This window comes from Halichoeres trimaculatus, unplaced genomic scaffold, assembly GCF_033239565.1.
Source record: "Halichoeres trimaculatus isolate MK-OKI-2021-1 unplaced genomic scaffold, fHalTri1.1 fHalTri1_scaffold_2, whole genome shotgun sequence".
Lineage (NCBI taxonomy): Eukaryota > Metazoa > Chordata > Actinopteri > Labriformes > Labridae > Halichoeres > Halichoeres trimaculatus.
Genome location: NW_027437180.1, coordinates 31962477 through 31980105, shown reverse-complemented (window position 1 = coordinate 31980105; position 17629 = coordinate 31962477). Strand labels below are relative to the sequence as shown.

At 40.5% G+C, this 17629-nt stretch overlaps 1 protein-coding gene across 1 annotated transcript in view; it reads right to left on the bottom strand.

Moving 5' to 3' along the window:
- Nucleotides 1-17629, bottom strand: part of zcchc7 (zinc finger, CCHC domain containing 7) — a 55623-nt gene that overhangs the window by 1526 nt on the left and 36468 nt on the right. Inside the window, exons 8-9 of the mRNA XM_074665527.1 lie at nucleotides 1152-1247; nucleotides 152-269 (exon numbers count right to left, since the gene is read on the bottom strand). Coding sequence (XP_074521628.1) covers nucleotides 152-269; nucleotides 1152-1247 — 214 coding nt within the window. The remainder of the gene's footprint in view (nucleotides 1-151; nucleotides 270-1151; nucleotides 1248-17629) is intronic.

The following is a 17629-nucleotide window of genomic DNA, read 5'->3' as shown; positions in this document are numbered from 1 at the left end:
GACAGTAACATATTTAGGTAAAAACCTGGATCATAATATAGTTAACAAGCCCCTTCAGTGGGATTGGCTGTTGAAGGTTTTGGATTGTAGAGAAGAGTTGAGTGTAGATATCGTAAAGCAGGTCTGCTTTTAGCGTCTGTATGATTCTCACCTTTTATCTTCATCTTTATCCTGTGCTTCCTGCGGTTGATGGCATCCATGTTGTCATAGTAGTTGATGAACGGGGTGCTAGGGTACGTCCCATTGAACATTCTCTGTCGTGTACATGTCTGAAGAAAACACACACGTATGATGGCTTAGATGAGAAGATACAGGAAGCTAATAAGTGATGACCAGTGTATGCAGGTGTAAAAAGGCAAAGTCCCACAGCAGCTAGTACTAAGCCTGTCCTTTTTAGGATGCTGTAGAAACATGGAGATAAACCTCTCAAGATATAAAAAGCTTTTAACTACCTCGGCCAAGGAGGTTATGTTTTTGGGAGAGTGTGAACAACATAACTCAAAAAGTAACAACCGCATCTTGATGAAATTTTCAGGAAATGTTCAAAATGAGATAAGAAAAAACTGATTATATTTTGGGGGTGATCAGGATCACTGTCTGGATCCAGGATTTTTTTAAATGATTCTTTATCATTGTGAGATAGGGCTGTTTTCACCATATGTGTATATAACTCCACGATAAATGGTCGGATTGCTTTGCAAAACAATACAAGACAGACAGATGTAAAAGTAAGATCCAGATCCTGGAAATATTCTGGATACTAAGATCTGGAGTATGAAATATGTACTGGGTCATCATAATTTTCAACACTGTCAGGTAACAAATTATTGTACAAACCTGCATCTAACACCAAATTGTAACAGACAGTCTGCTAAAAGGGAGTATAACATTAAAGTAGGACTAAAGTGTTGTGTAACAATCACAATATGCTTGGGGGAGGTCTGCGCTCTCTGAGTGCTTTTCTAGTTAGGTAAAGACACCAACATTTTCAGGAGATGTTGCACTAAAAATGAATAAACAACTTTTTTTAAAAATTTGCTGCCAGTAAGTCGTCCATATGATTCTCAGCCCTGACTAGACTTTTCCCAAAACAGTGATTGAAATGACATTTTTTGCTGTAATATTTAAACCAACCAGATTGAGTTACTCACATGTCCAAAGTGTCCTTTCCTGGAGCAGTTGAAGCAATAGGCAGGACTTCTCCCCTGGTCTTCTCCAGGCTGCTTTACAGGAACTCCAGGCTTAGTCTGAGGACACAAGGAGAAAATGAAAGAGGTTGTTACTAGAAAACCAATTCTGAAAACGTGTGTATTAATTTCTCTCTAAAAATGCAAAGGTTTCATGTTCCATTTGTCTCCCATTATCCTCCTTCGTTTCCCATCATTCCCATGCTCTCTTTGATACCTGCTGTGTATTGTACGCTGAATATGGGTGCTGATATAAACCACTGATTAGCAGGCTATAGTTAGAGGCCTGTAATGACCCTGTATGATAAGGAACTGCTGTGTGTGTGTATGTGTGTGTATGTGTGTGTGTGTTGGACACGGGGTCCCGTCCCCTATGGGCCAGTGTTCTGAAAGCCTTCCATGCTCCAGCGCTCACAGCAAATATACACTGATAAAGAGAGAGAGGAGACACAGGCACAGTGTATTTACTGCTAATGTTACACACACACACACACACACACACCTAATGCCATTCTCCCAAACTCACACTCTCACAGCGTCACACACCTTCATCTCCAATGTGCCCCCTCCTTTGTCTCTCAGCCCTGATTCGGAGATTACAAATGATTTGTGCCTCGCGTCATTTCTTAAACATAGCTTAGCTAACCTCCTTTTCTCCTCCTCCTCCTCCTCCTCCTCCTCTCCTTCTTTCTCTCCCCACATCTCCCCCTCACACTTGTTTTCCGCCCTCTCTTCCTCCCTCTCTCTCTTTTCCGCTTGAGTAGTTTTGCGGCAGAAAGGATGAATGCTATTAGAGCGTCGCGTCATTATCGGGTCAGGCCGGCCGGGCCCATCTCCATCACAAAGGCCAGGAGATCACAGACCTCTTGCAAGCGCGCACACACACATACAAACACACACATATGCACCCTAAGGAGATCACAGTCCCCCCCTCTTTAACTCACCCCCCCAAACCTCCACCCTTCCAGCCCCTCATCCCATTCATCTCTCATGTAAATTGGCTGTAGGTCTCCCTCTGTCTCTGACCTTGGGCTTGTGTTATCTCCTCACACTCTGATCCTGCACCCACACATACACACACACAATGAAAAAAGAAGAAGAAATGAAATCCCCTCTTATTCTCTCATCAACCTGTGATAGTTGTCTGAGGACCTGGCGTGAATGTGAGTTTGTATGCGTGTGTGCATGTGTGTGAGGAGTTGTCGGCCTCATACAATATTAATTAACTGGAGGAACCTTCATCCCTCTCTCCGTACCTCCCTCCCTCCCTCTGTTTCCTCTCCTCGCTTCCTATCAGGGGTTATCTAAATTGCCAGCAGGGTGAGGGCCTGAGGGATCATATCAGTTTGGTGTCTTTCTCTTTCTTTCTCAGGGGTTTAGAGAGTAGTCCTAGAGAGTGTAGCTGTGCACTGAAAGTCAATACGACACGGCAGGTTCTCAGATAGTTTTGGTTTGGTATCTTTTACTTAGGAATGGCTCAGAAGCTAAACTTAAATTAGTTTGAGGTGACTTTATTTGATCCCAACTGAAGAAAATAAGCCTCACAAATCCAATCCACCAATTAAGTTTTAATCAATACTCCCTTGATCATGGACAAACGAGGATCAAAACATTTATGCTGGTTTTAGAATATTGTATTATTTTTGCTTGCTATTTTGTCCCTTAAGGCCCCTGTAGAGAAGCCACTGCAGCATTTTCCTGCTTCCTGCAGCCGCTGTGATAGAAAACATCACCTTGGAGCTTTTGAATGACACATTTCAGCCCAAACTCTCTCAGTTTACAAAATTTAAAGTCACATGTGTAATACTTCAAGACTGAGCTGACAACAAGAACTAAGCGTGCAGGCGCAGCTCAGGAGAATGATGTCAGTTTGCAATTATCATGAAACTAAGGTTAGCTAAACGGGGGACAACTTGCTGCCTGCCTGTCAACATGGTGAAAATACAACAATGGGCCATAGCATCAAAGTCAACAGGCTTACACATACACACACATGAGGACACACAACACACAGCACACACATAACCTCAGACTCCACGCCTTCTTTGGCTCATAACAGTGCAGTCAGCTGAGGGTTAATGTGCACGTACCCATGTAAGGCAGGGTGCGCACCCCTCTGTGTCTGGTGAAGTCTTTGAGTTTTTGCTTGTTGTTATCATGTGCTCATATGCAGAGGTGTTTTTCCCCTGATCTCTTGCCCCCCTTTTGGGGCATAGTTTGGATTTTAACCTTTTTTTCCCCTCTCTTCTCCCAATGCGTGCTGGGCACACTGGCAGAGCCAAGGTTCTCCCATTTCCTGTATTCCCACGTCACTGTGTGGTCTTATATGTTTTGGGTGGGATGTAACTGTAACGTAATTTCCCCTCGGGGATCAATAAAGTATTTCTGATTCAGATTGGCACTTTAAAGCTGTCACCAACCTCAAAATCATGATTTCAAACCACACACTCACAGAGAAGAATGGGTAGTTACTAGAGCCCGACCAATTAATCAGGCCGATTATGTCTGTCACCGATTAATCAACATCGGCCAAAATGTAGCCGATTATAAAAAATTTTGCTCAGTGGAGATTCTGTCTCTCCTCCTCCTGTGTGTTGGGCTGCACACTGCCCAAGTGCCCGCCCCCTCTGTCCACCATTATGTAATGTAAGACTATATAACGGCGTTATAACGGCGTGTAAGTTGCTCATTGTGTGTTTACAGTTTGACTTTTTTTTTCTACTTACTGTGTTTAAAGTTTGACTTATTTATTTATTATTGTGTTTACAACTTGTTCTTATTTATCATTGGTTAACACTACAGTTCTTATGCTGAAAGTTTTATAATTAAAGTTCCTTGTTTAATTTAATAGTGTTCTGTCTCTGTCTTGAATCATATAGGTATTATAATAATTTGTGTTCATATACAGTATATATCCTGTGTATATCAATGAATTTATTATATATATCAGCCGATATATCAGATATTGGTTGATATATTGGAAATCTGCTTTTTTTTGCCCCCAGTATCATAATCGGCATCGGCCCCAAAAATCCCATATTGGTCGGGCTCTAGTAGTTACTGAAATAATAATTTAAAAATTCAAGTCATAAGCTGCATTCATTTGTTTTACAAATCAGGACAGAAATATGAATTGCAGTACTTTTATAATATGGGCTTAAAACTGCTTCAAGCCAAAAAAAAAAAATGTTATATACAATTAAACCAAATTAGTCAAAGTAAATTGAAATTCAATGTGACTTTAGGTGTAAAAATAATCATTTAACAGTTCTAGTTTTTATTTGTGTTTTTCTGTTTCAGTTGCTGTAGATGCTTCCAGTTCATTTCTAACAGGTGTATTACACAGTGAAACCTCTTTGCAGGGCTCATGTAAATGTACTGTAGCTCATTTCAACCTTCAGCTATGATTGCTGTGGACTTGTTTTCATTGTTACTTATACCAAAACCATTACTTAGCACGTACAGTTTGGTTTCATCATCAGTATGTTTGTATTTCTGTGACCTGACAGTGTCTATAACTTTTCAGACAAGTAAAATCCCTATAGCACAGAGATTCCTTTGAGGTTTTTTCCTTGGGTACGGACTCAAAATGATAGAGTCTTATGTGAACAGAAAAAATGAAAATAAAAATGTTTCAGTGTCAAGTTCAAGCTTTGTCTGCACCTCCTCAGTTTTTTTTGTTTTTGTTATTTGAATTCACAGACACAGTCCATCCAAGTCTTTACATTAGAGATTTAAAGAAAGACCAATCAGCACAGTTTAGAAAAAAATGATAAAAGTGCATGTAGCCACAACAGATTCTGGTCAGAAAAATTGAGCTTTCCCTTTAACAGCTTGTGGTCCGCTTTACTGAAAGTATGTTGAAACAAACATAAACAATAGGGTCCTCCTCTACCAAACAAGGTCATGTTTTTGAAATGATCTGAGTTCAACAAGTTCCTGGATTGGTTTCCACTTGAAATTCACAAAAACAAGGAACTTAGCCTGAATTTGCTTGAACAAGTCTAATGTGAAGAGAAATGAAATGAGGAATTAAGAAAACAGATATCCACAGAGGAGAGTAAAGCATCAGAATCAAACTGCATTTAATCACCGTGTGATGTCTTGCCCCTGGCTCACCTGCATCAGAAGCTACATCAAATTTTTTGTGCTTACACACAAGACAGTGAGAAAGTGATTGAGATTTTGTCCATTTCTCTCTGATACAACTTGAGGAGCTTTTTGAGTTGGTCAGTGACACTCGGTCGGTCAGAAACAGGACTGCATGTGGAAATGATTGATGCTGTGTGTGTTTGAGATGGCCTACTGGCTTTCCAAGGTGGATGCAGACAACCAACCACCCGTGGCCTCACATACCTGCGCACACACACACATGTGTGCTTCCCCCTCTGTGCAACACACACACAACTACAAACACACTGTTTTCCCACAGTCGTCACAGCACATAGTGTCTCTGTAAGCTGCGCTCTCCTCTGCTCCTTGCCTTGGCTGCTGGTGGCAAAGCTGTGATAATCCTTCGGCCAACACAAAGCTCCCACTGTTACAATCTGAAGGAGCGCACACACACACATCCACACACACACACATACAGTTATCAAACACAATCCGAGGAGCAAACAGGCCTGTGTGTAGGAGAGGAGGGGGTATGGGGTGTGTGTATGTGTGTGTGGGGTGATCTAAATAGTAACGGATGGTGGGAGCTTGGGGTGGTGCTGTTTTGCATATGTTATTGCTGCGTCGGGGAGAGGTTTGCATATGTTGCTGGAACCACAGGGGACCATCTTTGCATGCTTTATCATAGAAAGCAGCCTGACAACACAATGCAACACAACCAGCTCATACCAAAACAAATATGTGTGTGCATGTGTGTGTGTGTGCAACATGTCAATATGTGCACATCAGGTTAATTAGACGTCTGAGAAAAGCTTTAAGGTGAGAAAGACTTGACTTCAGAGTCATTAATCCACATATTCTCATGAGGGACTTTTAACAGTGCAGTTTCCAAAATAGTAAAGACTTTAATTATAGTGTTTACTCTCACTCACCAACACTTTAATTGTTCTTTGGAGACGGCTCAAGGTGGAGGTGTGTGTTTTTATGTGTGTGTAAGAGCAGGTAGAGAAGCAGAAGTGAGGATATGAAAGAAGAGGAGGGGGTTTCTCCAAATAACCAGATGTGATTCCTGCCCCCTTTGTGTCTGCTGGTTCACAAAGCCTCAGACCGAAGCCGTAACCCCGCGCCCTGCAAGCACTCACACTCTCACACTCACACACACACACACACACAGTGTAATTCCCAGAGGCTCTTCCTATCTCCTCCCGTCAGTCAGTCAATCAGTGTGAGCACAATCAGAGGGAGTCCTGATTCTTCCTCTTTAGAGAAGAAACGCTCCTGGAATGTAACGATAATGTGATGCAGAGGGGTGGACAGCACTAGAAGGACCCCCCTCCCTCCTTTTTCTTTTTTTTTCATGGGGCAGGGACTAGAGGTAATCTGGTCACACCGTGGCAGGCAGAACAGAGGGTACAAGCTAATCTATTCAAATCTGGGTCTCTGTTTCTGTTCACAACAGTCACCGCCAAGTCCAGAGGCTTTTTCATGCTGAGTGTAGATGGGAGTGCTTCCTTCTCCTCTGATTTCCAGGAATTAGATCAGGAGAACATAAATGTAACAGAAAGATGAGGATTTAGATTCAGGATGTAGCCTTGACGTGGTCAGGATGCTAAACCCTAAATTTTAGCCAAATGCACACTTTCAGACCTGCACAATCTATCTGAGCGGAAAAGCACAAAGAGCCGCAGAACCTGCCAGACCACTGATAACACTACATCTGTGTGTGTGTGTGTGTGTGTGTGTGTGTGTGTGTGTGTGTGTGTGTGTGTGTGTGTGTGTGTGTGTGTGTGTGTGTGTGTTTGTGTGACAGTATGTGTGTGCATTCCTATGGTTCTGCATGTACAGTATATTTGAGTATATGTGAATACACCAAAAAAACATCTAATAAAGAGTTTGACCTGCTCTACAAAAACAGACAATGAATGAAGTGATGTAAAAATGTCTTTTTTTGTTCATTTGTCTTTGTTTTTTCTTTTTGTTTTGTACTTGAATAATATTTTTTTGATTTAAATAAAGTTTCAATTGTAGTTTATCTTCTCTCACAGTAATCTCTATTGGTTCAGCAGTTTTTGATCTGTATTTGTGTGTCTCCACTTGGCTTTACTGCACGCTGTATTTCCCATGTTTTACATTAAATAATGCACTGGCATAAGCTGTGAGGGCTCAAAGATCCAGATGTACATGTGTATCATCACTTCAGTATGATTTAGTCGCCATCCTATGCACTGCCCTTCCTCTGTATGACCTCTGCTCCTGAGGTTATTTGTACCTGAAGGTCTTTAACATTTTTCAGCTGCTAATTGTTCATAGAAAGCGATTTAAAACACGTTTCTTTTTCAAAGCGTGCCCTCCACCTCAGCCTCCTGTATGGTCAGTCTCTGTCTCCGTCCAGAGACGAATAAAGAGTTCAGAGTCTTTTGACGTGACAAAGGTGAGAGGAGTGGACTGCACAATGATGAGGCAGCAAAAACAGCACAATGAAGAGATGTGGATTTAAAGGGTTTTTACAGAGCACTGTCTGAATGAGCACAATGAGAGAGGAAAGAATAAAAGAGGTGGAGGACAGAAGGAGGAATGGATTAAGAGGTGGAAACTTAAACCTATGACTTTGTATTCAGCAGAAAGAATAGAGGGGGAAAGTGCTGGAGAGGTGATTATTATTGAAATGAAGGGTCATGTGTGAAGTTTAGCTAATGTGTGAACTTTTGACTACAAATACTGTACACAAGACCACGTTTCCTCTCACAGCAACACTGAAGAAGTATTTTTGTCTCCTCCATACAATCAGAGACACTTAGAGGATCATTCAACGAGGGATTCTTGAACTGTGAGTCTAAAGGCCCTGAAAACTGAAGCTTTACTCTGACTAGCTCTCTGAGGTATCCTCTTAGATCTTTAGAGGAACTCTGGACGTAGATTTTGCTCTAAAGATCATCAGAGATGTATTCTGTGTTTTGTTGTTGTATTTTACCTTTCTCATACCCCTATACCCCTCAAAGTTTCTGTTGCCTTTATTTTATTGGCCATTTTTGTCAACTTTCTTTCATTTTTGTGTTTTCTTTCTTCTGCTGTCTCCTTTAACAGATTATTTATTTTGTTTACAATATCTGACTGTTACACTTTTAGCCAGGGCATCCTTTATTCTGCTTATTGGTCAGATCTTCATGCATTCACCTGTTTATTCTTGATTTTTTTGTGCTGAAACAAAGAAAAATTCTTCATGTTTTTGTGGACTAAATGATGACACAATCTTTGTTTTGGATTTTATTGGACATAGAAAATTTCTGCCTGCTTGCTGGCCTTATTTTAACACAGAAAACCGTTTCAGCATTTTGCATTGTTTGAATTTCTGTGTGGAATTTAAATTTTTTTGACCGCAGGACTATGAACTAAACACTGTCTGTCACTGTAAAAGAGTTTGTGAGTTTGACATGATTGTTTTTCAAATAGCAAGAGTTGGATAAACAATCTGTTATATCACTTATAAAAAATTCATATAACAAACTCATGAGAGAGAACTGGATAATCTGGTAAGAAATCTGGCAGAGGGCCTGAGAGTTGAGCACTCCCTAAAGACTAATTCACACAACTAAATTTAGTTTAAGAGGGATGGAGAGGTGAAATTTTTCCAGACAACTACAAGAAATAACGACTTCAAATGCGCGCACTGTGTTTTAATCCTCAGAGTTAAAAAGTTACCTTCACAACACAACGGATCCACAACAACTTCTCCAATGAGTTCATCAGTGACAAACTTTCCCTTTAGTACAACTTAAGTGCAGTTCTCTGTGCTGCCACTAAGAGGCGCTTTAACACCGTAGGCTGACATTAAGTTCAGGGTGATCTCAACTGCTGAAGTGAGACCAGATCAGGCCAGGGTTAAAGTACTTCATCCTCTGTCGTTTTTTTTAAATTTGTGTCCAGCAGTAAAGTAGTTCAAGTCTGTTTCCGCTGCGGCTAGACATTTTTTGTGTCTTGTTCATACAAAACCAATACCACATCCAAATTTTATTTTATTTGTTTTGTGCTACAGTTTCCTTACTTCCCTCTTCTCCCCTTGGTGAGACAAACTGTATAATAGAGAACAAAATGAAACAGACATGTTCATGAAGCTTATCTCAACAAAAAGCTTCATGCCTCAAATAGGTATTACAAAATCATTTCCTGTACCAGACATGGGCCCATAGGAGGGACAACATGCTGTCATAAAAATATAATTCATCAAAGAGAAAGTAACACTCCACTAATAAAAAAAAGTGTAACATATCTGAAGTATGATTAGTTTGATAAGTGGTGACACTACAGGGCCATGTACAAATACACACATACAACTCTATACACAAGTTAAGATGTCTATTGTGTTTTTGAAAATGTAAACCACAGAATTAAAATTACTCTATTTTTTATTGTACAGAATGTAGAATTTAAAAATAAAAAATAATGAAAAAAACGTGATTTAAAGAAAGTTCTCTTTTTGTCTTACTCAAAATGAAGTGCATTGCGCAGGAAAGACAATCTATTATATTGTTTTGATGTTTCCATTAGTTTTCCATTGCAGCAAAGCTGAACTCAAGCTGGTAATTATTATTTTACACTCTGTCAATCGGTCAGAGAAAAGTGATAAAAGCACAGAAGCGTCACATGGCACTAAAAGGAAAGCTGGATACAGATGTGTTTATCGCTCAGGAGTTCAATTTGGAAAGAATTACTTCCTGAAAAAAAGAAGCTGAGTGAAAGTGGAAACATGAAGAGCTCTTGTATGTCTTGCTTCAACATTTTGCTTTGAGGTTCTTTAAGACCGGCCTGCAATAAAAGCAGGGTTAGGAATCCCTTTGAGTTCCTGCTGGCTTCCCTGGTACATTTTCTCTCTCATGTGGGACTGCCAACTGGTTTCCCCATTTTGGATCAGAGCAGTGGGGGCATCAGAGAAACGGCTGGATTAACAATCGCCGACTACACCGTGTCTTTGCCTCCTTGGAGACAGACGTATTCTTCAAGATGAACTTTAAAAGGCTGGAGGTTCAGTTCGACTGACGGGTTTTCTTTCTTAATGCTGCTTTGGTTCTACTTAAGAAATACAGAAATACATCTTACTTTAAGAACCGAATCGAAAAATCCAGGAAAAACACTTCTTCTTTTTTGTATTACACTTGAGAAGATGAATGACATGAATATCATTTGAACTTAAAGAAAAAATAATTTTGTTTTGCATGACATGGAGATTCAGACACCAGATTCATAATGTTAAAGCTGTTATATTATGCTGTAAATGCTTAAATTCTTTGAATATGTTGAGCTTTGAGGTTGGTTTTGGTTGATGGCGATGCTAATGTTGTAAAATTATTTTATAATGTAAAAGTCATATTCATATTATATTTGAAAAAAGATCCAACAACAAGAACTGGAAGACTTTGACAGACATCTGCTTCTTAATAATATAAAAAAAGGACCAAAAGCTTTAAGGCTCATTTACTTTAACACTTTTTGTATGATATACGAGGAAAAGTATGTTAAGTTCGCTCAGTAAACTCTGTAAAAGAAAATAATTCAAACTCTTCAGGGAAGTAGTTATATTTTCAAACTATTAAAATGTTTGTTTTGTATATGATTGTTATGAGAGTTCAATCAATAAATCATCAAAAAATACATCAAAAAAGGGATGGATTTAATATTTTGTAGCACATATCTCACCCTTTGTTAGCTTTGATATGAAATGTGTGAACTTGAGAGTTTTACTTTGTTTGAAAGTCATTCTTATTTTTGTGCTCATTTTCCCCCCTGAACAGAGGAAGAGGATTCAAAGTGTCAAAATGTCCTAACCTTGGGCTAACAAAGCCATGTTTGAATATGAGCATACAGCAAAGAACCTCCGGAACAAAGAGCGAGAGACAAAAAGGTTTTAAAGGCACAAAAAGAGAAGAGAAAAGGACGAGCAGTGAGGTAGGAGACGAGGACACCAAAGAGTTTAAGGAGAGGAGTTAAAACGGCTTAATTTCTCTGTTGAACAAAAAGGTCAGGGACTGTTTTTTTAGTTACCCCAGAGACAATGACTGACACACACACACAGACACACACACACAGACACACACACCTGTCCCTGAGGAAAAGATCGATGCACACACTGATACCACCGTGAGGAGAGAACTCGTTCGATACACTCTCACACAAACCCGGCGCCGGCTTCTCCGATCAATAAACACAGGCGTACAGGTGTCACCACTACTATCTAAAGAGAGGCCAATCAATGCTTACACACAGATACACCTGCACCAATCAGCTGCTGAGTGCTCACACTGCCTCGTTCCCATCTCCCATCACCTCCGAGCTGCCCTCCCTTCTCCTCACTCCCCTTATCCTCTGAATCTCTTTCGACCACACCTCTCTGTCTTTTCTCCCCTTTTACTCTTTGCGTCACAGAGAAAGCTGTTTCTTTCTGTGTTTATTATTGTCTGAAACACAGAGTCACATGACCTTTCCAAGCTGTGATATAAACATAAAGTTCTCAAAATGATGCTCAATGATGAGCTTTCACGAGTCTTTATTTTGGGTTTACGAGCAGAGAAAAGGGACATTTCTCTGCTGCAAACCCTCACTACTTTAAAAATAGAGCCCACACTTCCTCCCCTGTCCATAAGGTGGCGCTCTGGTCTTAACCGAGCACAGCAGAGTCCTGACAACCCTAACAGGAGGAAAAAGTCACAGTGACTTGTGTGCTGTATGAATAAATACATGCATTTATGCATGATCTTCACATGCATTAATACAGCCTGTGTAAGGACAGCAGGTCAGTCAACTCGCACCTCCTTTTTTCCTTCTTTTCCTCCATTCATCCACTCTTCATCTCTTCAATCCTCCTCCTCCTCCTCTCTGTTCCTATTTTCCAGTTTATTCTTGACAGTTTCACAAATCTTGTCTTCATTTATCAAGAAAATCTCTTTCAGTTTTACCACCAGTGCTGAGTTTCATTACACATCATGACGGCAGATTGAAAATGAAAGGATTAACGACATTTTATTTTCATAAAACCTGCTGGTATAAAAATATGGAAACCATTGCCTGATTCAACGTTGAATTTTGGTGAAGTTTTCTCTCGTATTCTGTTTTTAAGTTATAACTTTGGCATCCAGGAAGTTTGTCAGACACCAAAACGAAATTTGAGATTTTTTCACAGGGATGTCTCTTGACTAGTTTCAATTCAATCGTCACCTTCTTTGGACTTGGACTTTTTATATTTATGGACTAAAACATAAATGTGAATTTGGTTTAAGATTCTCAGTCACCTACAAAAAATACTGATGTAGTATTCTGCCATCAGTCACCAGCTTTAACTGTGATTCACTCTCATTTCTTTCTAAAATCTCCATCTTTTACTGGATCTTCAAAGTCCAGATGTGATTTTGGAAAGAGGTGCAGGAAAGACTGGCTATGTGATTGTGAAGAACAAAAGTGAAAGAAACAAGTTCACACCTGTGCTTTCGGGCCTGTTCAAAAGCATCCTGGGGAATATGAGGAAGTATTTGATAGCTGGTGAAAAGAGGTAAAGAAATACAGCTCACATTAAGAAAAAGCTTTAGAACAATTTCACTGCTCAAAAACACAATAACAGGTGAAATGCATGACCGATACAAAAGTGACCTTTCTGGTGCAAAATATGATGACTGGAAGAGAATGGGAACAAAAAATGGCAAGAGGCAACCCATGTTTGCAAAAAACAGTGCATCTGTGGGTGTGTGTGTGTGTGTGTGTGTGTGTGTGTGTGTGTGTGTGTGTGTGGGCGAAAGAAACAGAAACCCCGAGAAGGAGCTGTTGAAGCAAATCTTTCTTGTAAATATTTCTGTTTTATAAAAATGTCTTTAAACCATGTGACAAGAGCAAGATGAAAAATGTTGTGGATAGCTTTTACCCCACTTACTGCTCTATATATATTTGTAGAAGTGAGTATGTGTTTGTGTGTGTGTGTGTGTGTTTGTGTGTGCCCATGTGTGTCAGTATCTTACTTTCTCAGTAAATACCCCTGGGCTTTGTGGTCTATACTGTGTGGTTTGGAGGAGTTTGTTAGTTGAGGGCCAGGTGCAGGCAGACAACACACTGAAGATAAACGGACCTAACACACACACACACACACACACACACACACACACACACACACACACACACACACACACACACACACACACACACACACACACACACACACACGAAGGATAAATGGACCCAGTAGCAGGGAGGTCTGACAGAATGCCTTTTCACACCTGGCTGAGCCCAGCGGAAGGTGACAGAGTCACATCTCCCAAAGCAAACACACACACACACACACACACACACACACACACACACACACACACACACACACACACACACACACACACACACACACACACACACACACACACCTTCTCACATTGGGGAGTTCAGGGTCATAAGCAGCATCATGAATAAAATGAGGCTGTCTTAAACAGAAGGAGCCCCGTGTATGCGTGTGTGCAGGTGTGTGTTTGTGTCTGTGCGCGCCCCTAACCCCCATGCCAGTTTGGATGTGTAACGACCTTCTGTTCCCCGTGCTTAAATGGCTTAAATACTTCAATTAGACCTGGGTCACAATCCTCCACCCGTTAAAGCACGCCGTCACAACACACTGGGAAACACACACAGAAAAAAGATGGTTTCATCATTCTGGGAGGTGACCAAACACTCCTCCTCCTCCTCCACCTGCTGCAGCTCCTCTGTCTGAATTCTTTCAGTAAAAACTTTACGGTGAAACATATACAGAATCCCCACGTCACCACTTGTGCCACAATTAAACTTCACTCCCATCCTCTCTGCCAGCGTCTCCCCTGGAACTTCCCGTCCTCCTCTCTCCTCCCTCCTCTTTCCTCCGCCTCTCCCGCCGTGCTACCCTAGCGCTAACGATGCTGCCTTTTCATTAGACAGCCCCTGCTAATTAATCTCCATAGAGGAGAGTGACAGACCACCCCCAACACACACACACATACACACCAAATCTAAGCCAAGATGTATGCAAACACACACTCTGCTTCTTTCCTCACTCTCTCCTCCCGCTCCCTCGTCCCGAGTGGCGTTGGCAGCCCATTTCATGCTTTATCACGTCTTTTAATTGACAAACAAGCTGCTCTTTTCTCTTAGGCTGAGGTCTATATCACCCCCTCGCTTAGATGCACACACATACACACACAAATACACACACATACACACAAAGCTGAAAAAACTAGTTATCTTTTCAGATTTCGGGTAAACACACACACCCTCACACACACAGACACACAAATAAGCAAATGCATCCCTGCTGACATTTGGCCCATGTGACTGTCACACAGTTTTCTACTCTTTGACATGTTCTCGCATTGCACACACTCGCACACACACACAGATGTCAATAGTTAGATATGAATTTAATAAATAAATGAAAAGAATTAAAGGTTACTGTCACTTTTGGCACTTTCTGTGTCTTCTAAGATGTTTTTTTTTCTCTCCGCCATGGTTCACTCATCTGCCACAGGGCGAGGTCAATACAAGTCACAACAAACTTATTGATCACAGACTGATAGCATGACACATTTGCTTTTATTACACCCAAGAAAAACATGCTTTTCATGTCTCTCTTTTTTTAAAAAACACTCAAAACTGGAATTAATCCAGTTTTTGTTAAGGGCACGAAATTGCTGTCACTGATTGGCTGATGCCAAAATCAAAACGAATACCCTGTGTCACTTAACGCAGGTTGAGTGACCATGAGGGCTACACTTTTGTCACCCAATTAATGGTAAAATACATTTATAGTTACAATTCTGAGTACAGAAAAGAAAATAGGGACATTATCAAACAAATCACAACCCTAATTTTTTTTTTGTGACCACTTATAATGAACAGTTGGGAGTATATGCGCATCTCGGCAAGGGAAGTACAACGGAGTACAGTAGTTGGCTAGCAAAAGTAATACATATATAAAGGGGCTAACCCTCAAAAATCCAAAATGTGACCAAAACAAACCTATTTTGATGAATTATAAACAACATCCAGCTCTGTATTAAATCTGTGAGGGTTTAGCAAGTGGACAGAACTTCAGCAGATGGACGTTTACAGTGGAGGGAGCCAGCATGTTCACCAAGCACACCAGTCACTCAGTGCTTATGAGCACAACAACTCTGAATGACAGACCAATCCCAGACTACAGCTGTGTAGTGAAGTAAGAAATCTTCCAAAACTAAAGAGAAGCACACAAGACAGCTCAGTATGAAACTGCACCTGTACATATGAGAGTAGTAATGACTAGGGCTGAACAATTTATCGTTTGCAGATCGAAATCGCAATTTTGGACAGTGCAATTTTGAGATCGCCAAAGCAGCAATTTTTTGCAGCGCTCCTGACTGACTCAGGATCTGTTGTGTCAAGTATTACACACATTCTGTTTTAAAAATTTGTAGACAATCTATATGTTAAAAGTGCTGGTAAGCAGGTCAACAACACAAAGCCTCTGTTTGGAAGTAGAAGTTAATGAAAACAGATTATTTATCATCACTATTGATGATTAAAAAATCGTGAATTGCAATATCTGCCAGAAAAATTAGACCTTTTCCTAAAATCGTTCAGCCCTACATATGAATATCCCAAAGCTTGATTTGTGAATCAAATTGAAATCACAATATCTGCCAGAAAAATCGCAAGTCAATCTTTTCTTAAAATCGTTCAACCCTAGTAATGACTTTTTTCTGCTAGTTAGTAAAGTCAATTGTGTGCTGATACGAGTTAAATGTGAACATAAAGTCTCTGTTATTAAACCTCTTACCTGCAGTGAGTTCAAACTGTCTTACAGCAGTGATCAGCGGCACCAAATATTATTTGCGGTTAAACCTGACTGAATGATTAGATACGGAAAACACGTTAATGTAATAGCTTGCTGGTGTTTCAGTGCAAAGTGTGACCCTGTTAGCTGGTGGCTTTCAGTCTCTCACTAACAACTTTAGTGTTTCATTTATCTGGTGAGCTTATTTTGACATGAGGAGCAGAAAACCCCACCAGGATGCATTTGCTAGGACACTTTCCATGTTTTAACCACTATAATCGCAGAGATGTTTGCCTTAAGAATTATGTAAGTGACTCTCAACACTGGTTGTTCTTGAGTAATCAGAAGCTGTAGAACTTCAGTCTGTGCTTAAACATAAATTCTGACAACTAAGCAAACAAAACAAGACATTTTGCTGCAGCTTAGTTTTGATTTAGCATTTGAAGCTTGCTAACTTGTCTAAAAGAATGGAGCAAAACCAAAGACGTAGCATCCACAACATTACCCATCTATTCCTGAATCCTTCAAATGAAACCAATCCACAGACCCAGCCACATTTGCTGTGATGCTGGCTGTGGGCTTCCTTTCCAACAGCTTCAGGGCCCCCGTCAGTCATGTGACCTGAGCTGTGTCTCTGATTGTACAATCAAATGATGCTAATAACTTCTAAACCGCAGAGTTAGAAAAAAATAGTGAAATCAGTGTTTAAGATCCAAGCTGTTTTTTGAGTCCGGCTGTAAATGTGCTTTTTAATGACGTAAAAGTCTGTTTTTATGGCTGGGTGTGTACATGATTTCCGGTCTTTCTGCAGCCGGCTGCAAGCGGATTCTGAATGATCAGCAACTTTTAGCACTTCCGCATAGATGTCATTTTTACTAACCGGATGTTACCCCTTGAGCAAAACGCTGCTTCTTCTCAATGATGTGGGCTGAATAAGAGTCTTTTGTTGTAGTTGCTTATGTTTACACCAACACAAATATATGTGGCGATAAAGAAGCTTGAGACCTGTGAGTAAATGCTACATCACTAGGAGACTTGGGCAATAGTGAGCTTCTAGATGGATAAACTGAGGACCAGGTGCTGAATACAGCCTCTGTTTAGAAGCTGAGATTAACACCTGAAAGGTCACAAAGGCAGGGTTTGAGCACAATCTACAGGCTCTCTTAACTATAAATTAACTGTTGATTTCCTGTAAAGACAGGATAAGAAACAGATGAGGAGATATGACCTCCCAAACTGAAACTGAACTGAGGAGTTAGCAGATATGTGGTAGCAACTCTAGTCCGGACAGGAGGGGAGGCTCACGGTTAATACAAGTCAACACTTCTTCCTTTAGAGAAATATGCAGCCTGTAAACTTTAGTTGTCGTTTGTTGGTCAAGCTCATGAAGCGTGTATGAGCTAATGCTAGGAGGCTGCTCGTTCCTTGAATGTTTTTAGCCAATACAACTAAGAAAAACTGTCTTTTAGTTTGAATGTCCACATTACAGTTGGGTAGTGATACTGGAGGTGTTTGTGTTGAGGTGGTT